Source organism: Choloepus didactylus, chromosome 13, assembly GCF_015220235.1.
Source record: "Choloepus didactylus isolate mChoDid1 chromosome 13, mChoDid1.pri, whole genome shotgun sequence".
NCBI classification, from domain to species: Eukaryota; Metazoa; Chordata; class Mammalia; order Pilosa; family Megalonychidae; genus Choloepus; species Choloepus didactylus.
In genome coordinates, this window is record NC_051319.1 from 55,418,674 (window position 1) to 55,435,053 (window position 16,380).

At 35.6% G+C, this 16,380-nt stretch overlaps 1 protein-coding gene across 2 annotated transcripts in view; it reads right to left on the reverse strand.

Moving 5' to 3' along the window:
- Nucleotides 1–1,089: 1,089 nt before the first annotated feature.
- The window catches only part of PGGT1B (protein geranylgeranyltransferase type I subunit beta), a 73,599-nt gene continuing 58,308 nt past the window's right edge, over nt 1,090–16,380 (reverse strand). For both annotated transcript variants that reach the window (XM_037801125.1, XM_037801126.1), the window contains 4 exons: nt 12,347–12,392; nt 6,545–6,729; nt 5,349–5,457; nt 1,090–2,148 (listed from right to left, as the gene is read on the reverse strand). In XM_037801125.1, coding sequence (XP_037657053.1) covers nt 1,967–2,148; nt 5,349–5,457; nt 6,545–6,729; nt 12,347–12,392 — 522 coding nt within the window. In that variant the 3' untranslated portion in view covers nt 1,090–1,966. The remainder of the gene's footprint in view (nt 2,149–5,348; nt 5,458–6,544; nt 6,730–12,346; nt 12,393–16,380) is intronic.

The following is a 16,380-nucleotide window of genomic DNA, read 5'->3' on the forward strand; positions in this document are numbered from 1 at the left end:
ACTGGTCCATAATGGAAGAAAGTTACACAAGAAGGCCCCTCACAAGTACAGCAATTAGAATCAAAATTTAACTTATATTCTTCCACTATTAAATTGTACAAGGAGTTACAAAGAAATACTTTTACCTTGGAATTTTTCTCTTTCATTTATAAATGTGGACAGTATTAACTACCCTTCTTATTTTCCAACTACTGATAGAGATTCAGAAAAAATAGTTTGGGCTTACGTGCTTTTTATGTAGTTCTAAAGCCATTATATACATACACGAATTTAACTCCTAATGCCTAAGAGATGACTTCATTTGAAATATGGCTGTCTTAACTTGCCAGGATTTAAATCAAAGCAACTGGAACAACTCATGGAAGAATAGGATAATATTTGTTGTTAAAATTATTTTTCCCCCACCATTAGACGACTTATTTTATTTCTAATCAAAAAAATATATATGATTGATTTTGCCAAACTCAAGTTAAGACTAAGCATGCCAATAATAAATGAATCAATTCTCTAAGTATATACTGGGTTTCCCTTTGGAAGGACTATTATTTGGGAGTATTTTTACTGTAACTTGGGAGAGAAATGAAAATAAAATTAAATGTATTACAAAACTAAACAGTGATACTAGTTTTTATACTGATACTTGTAGAACTAATAATTCAAAATTTATTATCACCAAGACTTTAACTTAAACCCAGCTCCTTATAAGACATTTCCTTCTCCACTTTAGTACTAGATTCGTATCTTTGAACATCCATTGAACAATGTGATTTATTGATAATTAATGAGTCTTGATACTATCTCCTTTATAATTAGCTAGTTCATAAAAGAAAACAAAACAAAACAAAGGGGCAACCCAAATCTTTACCTCCTAAATGGTTGTATTTCCTTTGCACTTACCTGAAAATATAAAAATATAAATGACTATATAGAGAGCTGCATGCACCTTTGAATTTTCTTGAGTGGTTCTGTTTTTATACTAAATTTTTACTAATTTAATTTGAAAATATTAAAAATTATTAGTTTGAAATGAGAGCAGCTAACTCATTTAACCTAAGGGAGAAAATTAAAAAAAAATCCAAATGCTAAAAATAACTGTTATAAAAGTAGAAATATATTTAAAGATCACATATTTCAAAGAAATAAACAAAAACAATACATGTCTTTCCTTCAAGCTAAGATCTTCTTCCCAGAAAGTAAAAAAAGGGCAACTAATGCTTTGAGATTAAAATTAAACATAATTTGAATGCACACCAGCAAAGTCTAAATAAATGTTCTGCACAACACAAAACATTCCCTTTCACAATCACATACAGTTAAATTACTTTTTCCTTGGCAACACAATAACAGTCATTAAAACAATCTTACAGAAAACTATTGTATTAGTTAAGCCTATTTTTTATGAAGTTATTAATTTCATTTACATAGGCCACAAAAGCTTAATTGGCACATTTTACTTAAGAATAAAACAAAATAAGTCATTCTTCTTTAAAAAAATTATAGGATCATCTGTTTTCAAAGAATAATCCCAGACACTCAATTCACTAAAGCAATTTTCTACCATTTGCAATTAAGCTTTTTAAATGATCACTAAGTGTCCACCGGAAGATTATCAATGCTATATGAAGTGTGAACTTGTTTGTATAATAAGATACAATCTGTACTGAAGAGTTTTTTAAAAGATAACCTACACACATACAGTTAATTTACCTCAAAGAACTTAGAAGAAATATAGTATAAACATTTAAGAACCGTGACAGTATCCCCTATGGTTCAAACTTCAACAAAGATTTTCTTGAAATCCAATACAAACATTACTGACTCAAGACCACATCCCAAAGTGACATCAGCATGAGATTTGATTGTATGACTCCATCTCTTAAAAAAAAGAGCACACTTGGTTATACATGGCTTTTAACCTTGAGCTGCAGTTATGCTACAAACCCCACACCCCCCAATCTAAAGTCAGTCATGTGGAAATGTGCACATTCTTTGAGCTTTGCTTAGAGTCCTTGGTTTTCCAGGTCTGATGGAGATCTCGAAGGCGGTCAGAAGTCCGTGTGCTTATATTTAGGGCAGGATGAACCTTACAAATTCCACTTTCCTCCATTAGTGACAGACCACAGATCCCAAAGTATGCATGCAAAGCATCTGAAAATGAGACATTTTATCATAATAGGCATTCTTACCTGTATATGCTACAAAATATTTTAGTTGCATATCTACCAGCACATCACATTAAAAATAAATTTTGAAAAATGCTAAATGTATTTTTTAAAATATTTGCTTCCTCAAAGTCTCAAAAACCAATTTGTTTTAATAAACCATACCCTCAAAATCAGAGGGTATTTTATTAATGAAAATATCATTCCCAACATTCTACGTGATTAAAGAACAGAGAGGAAGAGTACTAGTAATATAAAGGGCTTCTTACTTTAGTGGGTTTTCCTTTTTGCTTACCCCAGAATATGGAAACAAGAGGCTTTAACTATATATCATAAAAGGAACTTTTTTTTTTAAATGGAAACAAACCTCTCAATTTAAGTAGCAAACCTCCTCCCTTACTTCCCTCTCCTAGCTCCTCCAAAGTCCTTTGACAGTTCCTAAACTGTATACTATCCTAATATGTTAAATAAGAGGAGTTTAAATAAAGTTATCCTTTCAGGAATGCTGTACTGTACTTAATTTTTTAATTTATAGTAATGTCAGTCACTCTTAAAATATCTGACTTGACAATACAGACTAACTCACATTCTATTTGGTTATAATGAGTGTTCATACCATAACAATTCTTCTGCACTGACATCACTAGTTTCTCATCTTTCAGGGATAGCAACCCTCTTCTATTAAAGTGGCCACTGAAATCACAGGGCCATCTCCTGCTGGAGAGCCTTATATGGGTTTCTGAAGACCTCAGAGCTCTGCAGTTGTAGGAACACTACAAAAAAACAGAGTTCTACAGCAGTCAAGAATTTTTTTCTATTTTTGATATGGCCATCATTTATGGTCTCCTGAGCTATAAAAGTTCAAAACATGTTACCAAGTCAAACTTTGTCAAAGAGTTAAAGAAAAAGTTTTACTTCTATGATTATCACTTACTTTTCAAAACAGGAATGACAAATAGTTGTGCTGACTCAATATTATTTGTGACAAAGTTATTTCATTAATGCATGCCCTTTTTAGGTCTTTTCAGGTTTCTTCTATAAATGCATATAAAATCTCTTTTTTGTCTAATCTGTTACGAGACTTTAATTTTAAAGAATTACCTAATTTCAAAAAATCCCGCTAATGCGATATTTCTAAAGTCTCTGGAAACAGGTTTTTTCTATATAAACTCAATTTCTCATACAAAAACTTTTTATACTCTGTGATATACACGCTTTAAGGATGTTGTAACATATCTGTAAGGTCAGTATTTCAGCCAAGTAGTCATAAAAATGTTAATGTTAGCAACTGATTTCTCTAAAAAAAAAAAAAAAAAGCCTCAGTGGTTTTTTTTTCAAAAAAGCTATCGTGAATACTCAACACTTGTTTACACAAGAATGCTTTCTAAGAGATCGTCACTTTCCTATTTCCACTGTGCTAAAACAATAGTCCCATGTACTAACTGAAAAAAATGGCATCAAGATCAAAATAATTCTGTTTTCTTATTGAGGCACATTTCTAACAAACTCATAGCTATGGTGTTACAGAAACCAAAAACTTAAAAATATTGTTTTGCTTTAAAAATGAATTTACAAAAACATACAGTAGCTCATGACTTTGAAAGCACTGTACTTTATTTTTAAGAACCCTGTTTTACAAGAAAATAGTGTGGGTGTAAGGAAATATTCCTGCTCACTCCAGGTACAAAACTATGATTTTATGTGTCCTTTATATTTTGCTTCAAGTACACATTCCAGTCAAAGAAGTTCTATGATAATAGATGAGTTGAAGAGGTACGTTCGAGACTGGTGGTAATAAAAACCATGATTTTATTGTAATGCTACAAAACCAGTCATCTCTTGCATCTAGTTTTATATATTTGTAAATATTATTTTGTCATCCTGCTTATCAAAAATGTCAGTGAATTATTTTAACAAACTCTCAAATTCATTTTTATGGGGAATCTGTAAAAAGGCTCATTTTGGTGGAAATGAAAATGTAAGGGGCGAGAGGGAAAGGAAGGATGGAGAAAGATGATGCTAGATGTAGGTGAGGAGCCAAATTTTGGGAAGGTCTTGGTGGCCATGCCAAAGAATTTGGCTGAGTGCTGAGAAAGTCTTTGGATAATTTTAATAGATTTAATTACAAGGGTTTACATTAGAGGTTCTTAACTTTTTTCACATCAGAGATCCTTCTGAGAGTATAAAGAAAGCTTTGGCCATCTCCTCTCAGTTAAGCGCATGTATATGTACACATACAAGGTGTGAATATGAGGGGGACTAGACTAGCTGTAGGAAGACTAATAATAAGGCTGCTGCAGAATCTTAGACCTGAACTTGGGCAGTGCCACCAAGGTTTGGGGGCACGGAGATGATGAGTTCAGCAGGCAGGTTGGGTCTGCAATGCCGGTAACTGGTATTCATGATTGAGCAGGCAGTTTTATATTAGAGTATGCAGCTTGGGCATGAGGCCTGTCTAGGTTTGAGAGACACAGAATTATCTACATATTTTCAGAAATGCCATTATCAATAAAGATTTTCATTATTTCTAAGGAACCCATTTGAAAGTACTTGTGAAATACAAGCCTTTGCTCTTTATATCTATCTTATTTATGAATTTGGAAAGCATGGAATATCACCCTGTCTGAATCTATTTGGTTCCTCAGTTACAGAGAGTGAATGGTGACGGTTCAGATGACAAGGTATTCATCTAAAAAATTATTTGAATTTGTGCAGGGACACCTGTACTCAAGATTTTAGATTTTTGATTTAATGACTTCTGCAAAGAATAAGAACTGGCTGTCTTTTGCATTCAGAGTTATTTGTTCTATTTAACTCCATTCATAGCTAATGATCCTAATGATTTTGGATGGGCCAAATGATTCCCTATTCTGGATAGGACCCACTCAGACTAACTTGCCTTATTGCCTTAAATAAAATAAAATATTCCAAGTGAAAATACTTGGGAAAAAAAAAATGTAAACGATACCAATGTATCTTGATGACCAATCCCTTCCTTCATACCCACCAGTACCTTAAAGCTACATCAAACTTAATCTACTATTTTCCTTACTACACACTGTAAGTTTACAACTGTGGTTAAATTTTTTATTTTATACCCTGACAAAAATGCTTGATGATTATTTATTCAACAAATAAACAAAGGAAAGGTTTTTTTCTGGATTCATATTAAAAAAATGAAATTACCTGGATGACTATTTGGCCACTTGGCAAATCCCCCTACAAGGCGATCTTGCGTTGATAAGATGTAATTTCTATTTTTCTCAAAATTAGTGTACTGGAAAATTTTCAGGAGCTGAAATGACATGACAAATATAAATTTACTGATATAAAACTTGCACATCAATCTTTGGCTCAAAATTCAGACATGTATCATTTAAATTGTTTTTCTCTAAGACTCTCAGAGCAAGTCTCCAAGGATGTGAGCACTTAAAATTAGCCAACCACATTCCTTTTTTTTTTATATCATCTTATCGAATCTACTCTCCTTTTCAGGACCACTTCCTTCTTTTAATTCAGGCCAGATGAAGCTCTTTGCAACACTTTAAGCTACGTTCTAATTACAACTTCCTCAATCTGTTCAACTTAATCAGTCTTTACAAAAACGCAATTTTATCACCCATATTTTCACTGTTATGATAGGATTTTGATCCAGTAATTACAAACAGGTATTAACTGAAAATAAAAATATTTTAGAAAAGAGAAGCAAAAATTATTAACCAGATGCTGGAGACAGGCTTGTTTGAGAATAGCAAAAAAAAATTATAGCTCTTTAGGAAAGAAAAAACTGAAAGAAAATATGATTGCAATATAGAAAACTATCTGGCTAAGTGAATTTGTCTTCTCTCCCAAGATTCCATTAAAAAGAAAAAAAATAAAGGATAAATCAAATTGTGAAGAGTACAGTTCAACACATATCTGTAAGACAGAAAGCAGATGAAAGTGTGTTAATGAATCAAAGAAAGCCATAGAAAATATTGGTGATTGATGAAGAGGCATTATTTAGTTCTCAGAAAGAAAAAGGAAAGCAACTAGAATTCTAAGAAAAGTAAAGCTTTTAAGAAAGTTATGGTGCAACTAATAAACAAACAAAAAACATGGCTTATTTTGATTTAAGTAACAGTCTCCATGAATGGTACATGGAGCATTCATTATATAAAAACAGGAACTATAATCTTATCACCATATTTGGTTCAGCAACAAACAATATTTACCCTACTATAATAAGTGATTATTGGTTTTCAACTTTTTTAGACTCAATCTATAGACAAAGCATGAAAGATGTGATTATGGTTACTGAACAAAATATGAATGTTACCAAAACTGATACTATAAAACTTCAAGTTTTATAGCATGGATTATAAGTTTCTCATTTCTCTTACCTTTAGAGTTGCTCCTACCCAAAAAGAATAACAGGTGTCTACAGGCTTATTAGGTCTTCCATGATAACCATTTTGTTGCCTCATTATACACCACCTCTTTATCCTATTCAATTCTTTTTCTGAAAAAACTTCTTCTAGTTTACCCATCAGACACAGTGATGCAATGCCACAAAAAGTTGATCCTCCTGTTAATCAAAACCACACAATGCTTTAAACTTCAAGTTAGATGCCTAAGAAAATAGTACCAAATGGCTGGAGAAATAAAAGTGGTTCAACAACTCTAGAAAATAGTGAACTAAAATTAATTTACATGTGAAAAACAATTAAAAATTTAAAATAACCATTAAGTACTGAAGTCTTCAATATTAACCTGACAAAAGAAAACAAAAAACAAATTTAAAGCTATAAGAAACATTTACTTACAGAAAAAAACAAGACTTGGGGAGATTAAGAAACTTGTTCAAAATTATCTGGCTAACGGCAGAGTTGAACTAAAATCAAGGCTACTGACTGCCTGCCCAGGAATCTATCACCTGAGTCTGATTTTATTTCCCTTAAAAATAGTATATTGTGCATGAATTGAGGTTATACCTGCCCAAATCTACAGACTAATTTTCTGATATAGTGTAAACAAGGTAGGAGCTGGTATGCAGATATGATAACTAATCAGCTTAAGAATTTGAGGGAAGAAAAATTTAAGAGTGGGGAAGGGACAGAAAGAGAGAGAGAGGAGAAAATGAAACAATATGCGGAAGTAGATACACACACGATTTTAAAATGCATCCATATTCGTTTTGGTGGGCTGAATAATGGTCCCCAAAGATATCCAGGTACTAATATCTGGAACCCGTGAATGTTACTTTATGTGGCAAAAGGGACTTTGCAGATTGACTAAGTCAAAGATTTTGAGCTGTGGGTTTTATCCTGAATTATCTGGATGTTCCCAAATGTAATCAAAAGTACCCTTATAAAAGGGAGCCAGAGGGAGATCAGACTACAGAAAGAAGAGGAGGCAATGTGACCAGGGAGGCAGAGACTGGAGTGATGTGGCCAAAAGTAAAAGACTGTCAGCAGCTCCCAGAGGCTGGAAGAGGCAAGGAACAGATTCTCCTCTGGAACCTCCAGAAGCTACCAGCCCTGCCAACACTTTGATTTTAGCCTTGTAAGACTCACTTTGGACTTTTGGTCCAGAACTATAAGAGAATAAATTTCTGTTGTGTTAAGTCCCCAAATTTGTGTTAAAATACAACATCAGTAATAGGGAACTAATAAACTCACATGGGTAATTATTTTTCTCAGGAAATAAAAATTCAATATTTTCCCATAAAGGAGAAGAAACAACACTTTCCATTGGCACTATTTGTTGTCAACTCCATAAGACTGAAAATACTTATATTTCCAATTTATTAAAACTTCGCCTGGTGATTTTTATTCATTTCAGCAGTTTATATGGATTGCTGTTATTAGGCCTTATCTTCTAACTTGCTTTTCGGTGTTACAAATCTTGGATGTATTTTCTAGCAAAGGAAAGATGTGCATTCCCTCTAGAAAAAGCTCAAGGCAATTATTACATTCAAAGAGTTACTGTCAGTAAGAACTACCTAATCTTCAGAATTTCCCCCCATTAGTGGGGAGATCAATTTTAGTCTTTAATAAATTAAAACAGAAAAGTAAAACACATTTATCACTATCACATAGAATAACTCCTGTTAAGCAACTATCAATATTATTTCCTCTTCAATGACCCTCTAGTTTCACTCTTATTCATGACCTCCTAGCTATGACTTCAGGAATTATTACATCACTCAATATAAAGCCTCTAAAATATAGTATGCATGCATTTTTTAACTGTGAACCTTAACATATATACAGAACAGTGATAACTTTCAAAGTATGATATAACAAGTAGTCAGAGAGCAAATTTCAAAGAATGTTATGGGTTACAGTTCCACCATTTCAGTTCCTTCTAGCTATAATACCTTAGCAACTAAAAAAAAAATTATATAAAGATTCAGTATTCATAATCCTTTGTTAAATTCTATCTTGTCTATTGCTACCCCTTTCTCTAGTTTAATCACTTTTCTGATCTTCAGAAATGTCTAGGCAGTGACCACCCTAAGCTGTTCATGTTGAAAAGGGGTACTGACATTATGGGAAAGGAGGACACAATTTGATGATGTTCTTGAAGCTGTTGCCTCTGGGTTTTGGGACTTACCTGGCACAGGAACATTCTGGAGGATTTAAGTTTCTGAAGAATAAACTTAGTGAGTGAAACTTTCACAGAGTCTCAGACAGGGACTAGGGTATTCTTTAGGGTTTTGGGGACTACTGTTGATTTAGGCTTGTCAGACTGTGGCCATTTGGCATATCTGGCTGAAGCTTGCATAGGAGTAAGTAACCTCCAGGACAGTCTCTTGAATCTATTTGAATTCTCTTAGCCACTGAAACCTTATTTTGTTGCCTTTCTTTCCCCCCTTTTGGTCAAAAAGGCATTATCAATCCCTCGATGCCAGGTTCAGGCAGTCCTTTATTCTTGATACTCATAGTGGTTTTATTTCTCTGATTGAACCCTAATACAAAGATGCTTACACTAAGAGGGCTGGTGTGAGTGTTAACTGAGACTGTATGGAAAGTATCAAATAGTTCCCTGTACACAGCAGCTGCTTAATGAATAAGTTATTTTCTTTCTAGTCTGTAAATCAGGGATTATAAATTTGTGACCTACGGAGGATAACTGGTGTGACTAGCAAAAATTAAAAACAAACAAACAAAAAAGCAGAAGAGATTAAACCACTAAAACTGTATTTCTGACTTCCCCTGAAAAACCAGATCTGGTATTCTCCACATTGCTGCAGAACAATAAACAGGCTTGGGAAGAGGAGGAGAAAAGAGGAGAAGATGGGTTTTAAAACATACAGTTTGGGATGCTAAAGTGACATCAAGGTAGATATGCTAGGCAGACAAATGGTAACGGGGCTAGGTAGCTCAGAAGCAGAAGAAAAGATCTGGAAACAAAGTTTTGGGTGCCAACAACACAGAGACAATTGATGAAGAACCATCCATTAACTCATTCAACTATGTGCCAAGTATGTTACAGGTGTGGGGGATACAGCAGTGAATAAAACAGGCAAAAATCTCTGTTCTCCTAATGTTGACATTATACAGAGGGAGACAGATAATAAACAAATAGACAACATACAGGTAACATAACATATAAGTGACATGAAGAAATAAAAGGGATAGGGAATGGGTGTGTGTATCTGAGTAGTCTGTGATTCTCAACGGGGTTCATATGTAGGTGGTATGCAATTTTAAATAGGGGGCTTAGAGAAGGGCTCACTGAAAACCTATCATTTGAGCAAACACCTGAAGGATGTTAGGGAGAACCAGGTGTTTGCTGGTGGAGAACATTCTATACAGAAGGAGCAGCAAGTAAAAAACCCTGATATTTAGGAAGATAAACTATCCAAGGAAAAGAAGAAAAGTTGGGCTGAGGAAAAAACTTTCCGCAAGTTCTATCTATGGTAAAGAGGTGAGAGGAAGAAACAAAGATGGTCAAGGAGCCAGTAATAATTCCTCAGAAGGTAGGATAGCAAGAATGCAGTATTTCAGGAAAAGAACAGGAAGTGTCACAGCTTCAAATGCTTCAATAGTGGAAGATGAAAATTGTGAAAGACATTAGATTTGAATTATAGATTATTTCTGACTTTAAAAGAGAAACCTATTCAGTGGCTGAGGGCTGATCGAGAAAATTAAAGAATACGTTGTTTGTAAGGAAAAGAGAGTAGTATTAAGTGGACCACTTTTCCAAGAAGATTAACAATAAAAGGAAGGAAAAGGGAAAACAAAATGACTGGATGGGGCAGTCAAACTGTGAGATGACTTTTAGGAAGAGATTTCTCTTGCCAGTATAGATAGCAATGAGAGAGAGAATGAAGGCTATACCAAAGTCTCTAAGGTAGTACTTCCCAATCTGTCTAAACCTTACAGCATATACAACAACATAATATTTGTAGGGTATATTGTGGTAAACTGAGGTAGGTACTCCTGGCTAGAGGCAACCTTACCAGGGACTCCAGCTACCCAGGTCAGGTCCTGTCTGGTTTCTCCAAAGACTGAGGGAGAAATATCTTGGCACACCCACAGCCCATTTGAGGTACACCAGTATACCATGGCACTCTGGTTGGTAAGCCCTCCTCTAGGGTTTTAGGTTCCAGATCTACCAAGCCAATTCAAAGAAAAAAGGAAGATATAAGCTTTTGAGGCATGGACTTTAGTCCATCACTGATGATCCTGATGGATGCAATCCTACTCAAGTCATACCAATTAAAAATCACTACTTGTGTGATTCAAGAAGGAATATTTTTTTCTTCACAGGACCTATCAGAGTATCATATTTGAGTGGCACCCTTGTTTTCATATCCCAGAGAACATAACTTCCAACTTCTTGCCAACAACAGTGTGTATCCTATAGGTCCTCCAGTGCTGCTGAGTTGTCTCCTCGGAGTGCCCATTAACACCATCTACAACAGATTTGTCTTCTCAAGAATTCTGAGAAGCTGCCAGATTTCCCCTTTGTACGACTACAAGTATAGCCCTCCTTATCATGTGGTGATGACCAGTAACGTAACTGCTATCACCAGCTCCCCCCACCCCCAATCTCGTATAGACTCACTCAGGCACACAAAAGAATTATGACATCCTAATAACAGTATGGCATCAAAGGAAAATCCAATATAGCCATATCCTTTAGTGACATGTACTCTACAAATACCTAAATTGAAAGAGGGAATGAAGATGTGAGAGAGGAAGCAGATATCTGATAGGACAAAGTACCAGGGGATATACAAGGATATGGGGTCAAGAATGTATGTTAAAAATACGTTTTTGTACATGTTTTATAGTTTACAAACCACTTATATGCAATTATCTCATAATCCTGAAAACAATAAAGAAAGATACAATTATTTCTATTCTATAGATAAGAAAGCCCTCAGAAAGTTATAGTGATGAGTCAAGGGCAAACAGCTAAGTACCAGAGTTGAGTCCTGAATACTGATCTTCTGTTCCTTCCATTCTATCATGCTGCCAGAGGAAAGGAGACAACAGAAGAGCACACGAAAACTGCTGTGATTAAGAAGAAATTGAAGGAGTTCACAGAAAGAGCCTCTTGGATCTGGGCTCTTTCTTTTTAAAGGAAAATGGAAGCTTATTTAACTTCTGAATGGAAATAATTTGAGAGCAATCAGGCTACTGGAGTACTAAGAAACTTGGTATTATCTCACTACTGTGGTTCTGCCACAGTGGGGGAAAATGTAAAAGGAGAGGCCATGTTAATGTATGTAAAGAATATATGCTATGAGCAAATATTTTATGAATATGACTAAATATTTTAAGGAAGGTAAGTAAATTTTTAGTTCTTCACAAATTGATTCGTGTTTAATATTCTGCATCTATTTTTGTCTAGCCTTTCAGTGTTATGTCAAAGAAGAAAACCTGTTGTTTGCTAATAATATTTTAAAAAATTATCTCCAGATATTGTAATGCAGGTAGCAACTGAATAAATTACTGGAAAATAGTGTATGAACATTTCTGGTATGAATAATCTTAATTATTGACCTAGAGGAGGCTTCAAATAGGCACAACAGTGTCAAAAAAGAGAAGTAGGAAAGTGATGCAGAAGAGAATCAGGCTGCACCAAGGGGTGAGAAGAAATTCTGACATTCTACATACTGAAGATACCTTGATATTGTTTAAAGAAACAAAAGAAACTACACATTCATTTATTTTAAGACATCTTACCATGAGATTCAAGTCCAGCTCCCTGTGCCAGTCCATTGTCATAGGACTGAAATAAAAAAACATTGTTCAGTTTAATGGAGAAATAATAATAACAATAAATGAACAAATAAGTTACCATTATGCTAAATTTTGTCTTGATCTAATTTGTTATTTTTCCTTCATATCTTCCAAAATATGCACTATTTCCCCAAAGAAAGAAAGAATGCTAGGCTTTTACAATACCTGATCTTGTCTTATTCACCAAGCCAAATCAATAAGTGCATGTACTAGGGCATATTCTAAGAATAGACTGTTCAAAGACGGTACCTACATTTTCAGTTTCTACCCAATAAAAAGCCCCACCTTTACCCCATTCTCCCTTTCAAGCTATGAGTTGAATAAAATATGAGGAATTTTACACTCATAAAACATTTTAACCATGAAAAAGGTCTATTTTGAGGCACTTTGGGATAGTCAAGGACAATGGTGGCTGCCTAAATTTGAAACTCCCCACATATCCTCTCCAAACAAAACAGAATAAGAACACTGCAATATAAAAACCTAAGCAAAACTAGATGACATGCTCACACTTCAAATTATCTGTTGGCAGAAAAATTAAATCTCAGCAATCCATTACTTACACCCAGACACATAACTTTACAGGGAACAAGGGCAATCTGAAAAATCACTAGCAGAGAGAGGAGGGAGGCCAATGACAGGTCTGAGATTGATATAAAATCACTTCCTAAAAGAGAAAGCCCACTTCACGAGTTCTCACTATGCACAGTTCCAATATGCATGAATTCTATTACCATGGTTTGATTAAATAACAATACAGTTCAAGTTTCAGTTACTGCAGCATATGAACTGTAATGGCAGAGAATATAAACTGCTGCTAGTTCTGCAGTCTACAAATCACTTCGTAAATAACAAATGCTCATGATGATCAGTGACCAATCATGTCACTTTTTACAAAGATTGTTAATAATTGGTCAATGCACATGTTTTTCAATTCATGCACACACAGTAAAGCATGTGGTTGTGTTGTCCCTTTGTCTCTCATTGATACACTCACATGACATTTTACAAAAATGCATAACCATAAGAGGGAAGCGGCCACCAATAGGGGTGGGTGGGAGGGGAAGAAAACTAATAATGCTGAAAGCGAACCTACAATCAAATTTAAAAATGAGTTACAGAAGAAATAGCTGACAATGGGAATGTTGATAATGCTGCTGTTCAAGAGACTCTATATATGCACCCAGAAGAACTAAGTGAAGAGGAACTTACGTACGTAAGTGAGGAAAGTGGTTGTAACAAAAAGGGTGAAGATATACAACAGGTAGTGAGCGTGGTAAAAAACTTCTTATTAAAGGAACTCTTGGAGATATTTCACAACATCGAAAAGGTAAAGAATAAAATTTTGGAAGCTAATACAAACTTAGAAAGGAGTATGATAATTTACAAAGGCATAGAAACAATGCTCATTCCCTATTGTAAGTTACATGATGAGAAGAAAGCAAAGCATTGCTCAATTTACTCTTTATAAGCTTTTGAAAAAGAAATGAAACTTTTATTCTCAATGTTTCTAATGTTTTAAGTTACAGTGTACTAAATAAATACTTGTTCTACCAAATTTTTTTCATTTCCCTATACATTTACAACAGACAGTAAGAGTTTTTATAAGTCCTCTAGAGCAGCTACTAAACAACTAGGAACTACTGGTAAATTGCCTGGAATATCTGTTTGGGGGACATCCGTGATCGGACACATATTGTACATCAGTCTGGAATGGGTGAAAGGGCTGAGACCACAGCATAGAACTATAAGTAAAGCCCCCAAACTGCAGAGCTGGCACACACCATTGTGGGAAAAAGCAGCAGTTTCTGCTGGGAACAAAGGAAGGTAGCTCAACCAGGCTCTAAGTGCGGTTTTAATTAACAAATCGGGACAACTGAATTCAAGCTATGAGCACAGAAAAACCTGAAGCAAGCAGGAAAGGAACCCCGAAGTCTCTCTTGGCAGAGAGGAGGCAGGGCTGAAGAACAGGCTTTTGGAGTCGGCCAAGCCCTGGAAAAGAGCTATGCCCCAAGAAAAGGGACAAGTAGACCTGGGTACCAACTCCAGCTCTTGACTGGTTAAACTAGGGGACAGGGAAAGGCTCTGAAATGGGGATTTTTTTCCTTCTCTCTTTTTTTACACCATTCTAAGTAGCTCATTAGAGAATGCCTTAGGCATTTTTAATTGTCAATGCAGACCCTAAGGCAAGGGTGGAGTTAACGTAAGTATGGGAGACACAGTAAGGAGTCAAGTGAAGGAGTAGTCAAGTGAAGGAGATAACTCCTTAAAGGTCCTGTCTTCTCCAACAAAAGGAAGACGGGGCCCAGTTCAATTGGCTGCTCTCCCTCAAGAGAATTCAGACACCGGGCTGGGGGATAAAAAAACACCAAAACAAAACAGAAACAGCTTAAGCTTGGCTTCTGATTCACCTTCAGCCCCTGGCAGGTACAGGGCTGCTGAGAATTAAAGGCACCACACCTCTTTATGCCTGTGGGGAGCTGCCAGTTGACAAGTGCCACCTGCTGGGCAGGATAGAAAAAGCACAGACTCTAGAGGCCTCACAGGAAAATAAGACAAACTGCTGGGTCTCATCCTCTAGGGAAACCTGATACTGATTACACCCTCCTCCTGAGAGCTGGACCCATCTGGTCTGGGAAAATCTGACTAGGGTAATCAAGGAAACCAGATGTCTAGACAACAAAAACTTACGAGGCATACTAAGAAAAATGAAGTTATGACCCAGTCGAAGGAACAAATTAACACTTCAAACAAGATACAGGAGTTGAAACAACTAATTAAAAATGTTCAAACAAACATGCTAAATCAATTCAAAAATTAAATCAACGCGTTCTGGGAAGACATGGCAAAAGCAATGAAGGATATAAAGAAGACACTGGTGAACATACGGAAGAACTCCAAAGTTTAAAAAACAAATGGTAGAACTTATGGGAATGAAAGGCATGACAAAAGAGATTAAAAAAAAACAATGGAGACCTACAGCAGCAGATTTGGAGAGGCAGAAGAAAGGATCAGTGAACCAGAGGACAGGACATCCGAAACCCTACAAACAAAAGATAGGGAAAAGAATGGAAAAATATGAGCAGGTCTCAGGGAATTGAATGACAACGTGAAGTGCATGAATGTATGTGTCATGGGTGTACCCCAGGAGAAGAGAAGGAAAAAAGGAAGAATAATAGAAAATATAATCACTGAAAATTTCCCATCTCTTATGAAAGACATAAAATTACAGATCCAAGAAGTGCAGCATACCCCAAATAGAACAGACCCGAACAAAACTACTCCAAGACACTCACTGATCAGACTGTCCAATGTCGAAGACAACAAGAGAATCCTGAAAGCAGCAAGAGAAAAGCGATCCATCACATACAAGGCAAGCTCAGTAAGACTATGTGTGGATTTCTCAGCAGAAACCATGAAGGCAAGAAGGCACTGGTATGATATAGTTAAGATACTGACAGAGAAAAACTGTCAGCCAAGAATTCTATATCCAGCAAAACTGTCCTTCAAAAATGAGGGAGGGTTTTAAATATTCTCTGACAAACAATGTGCGAGTTTGTGAGCAAGATACCTGCTTTACAGGAAACACTAAAGGGAGCACTACAGACACAAGGGAAAAGATAAAGAGTGAGAGGTTTGGAACACAATTTTGGGTGATGGTAGCACAGCAATGTAAGTACACTGAACAGAGATGACTGTGAATATGGTTGAAAGAGGAAGCCTAGGAGCATGTGGGACACCAGAACAAAAGACGAAGGATAAAGACTGGGACTGTGGAACTCAGGGAAACCTAGGGTGTGCAACGATTGTAATAAAAGGTACAAATGTGTTTTCACATGAGGTAGAACAAATGAATATCAACATTGCAAGGCGTTAATAATAGGGTGGGACTGGGGGGAAATACAATCAATGCAAACTAGAGACTATAATTAATGGAAACATTGTATTATGCTTCCTTTAATACAACAAAGGCAATA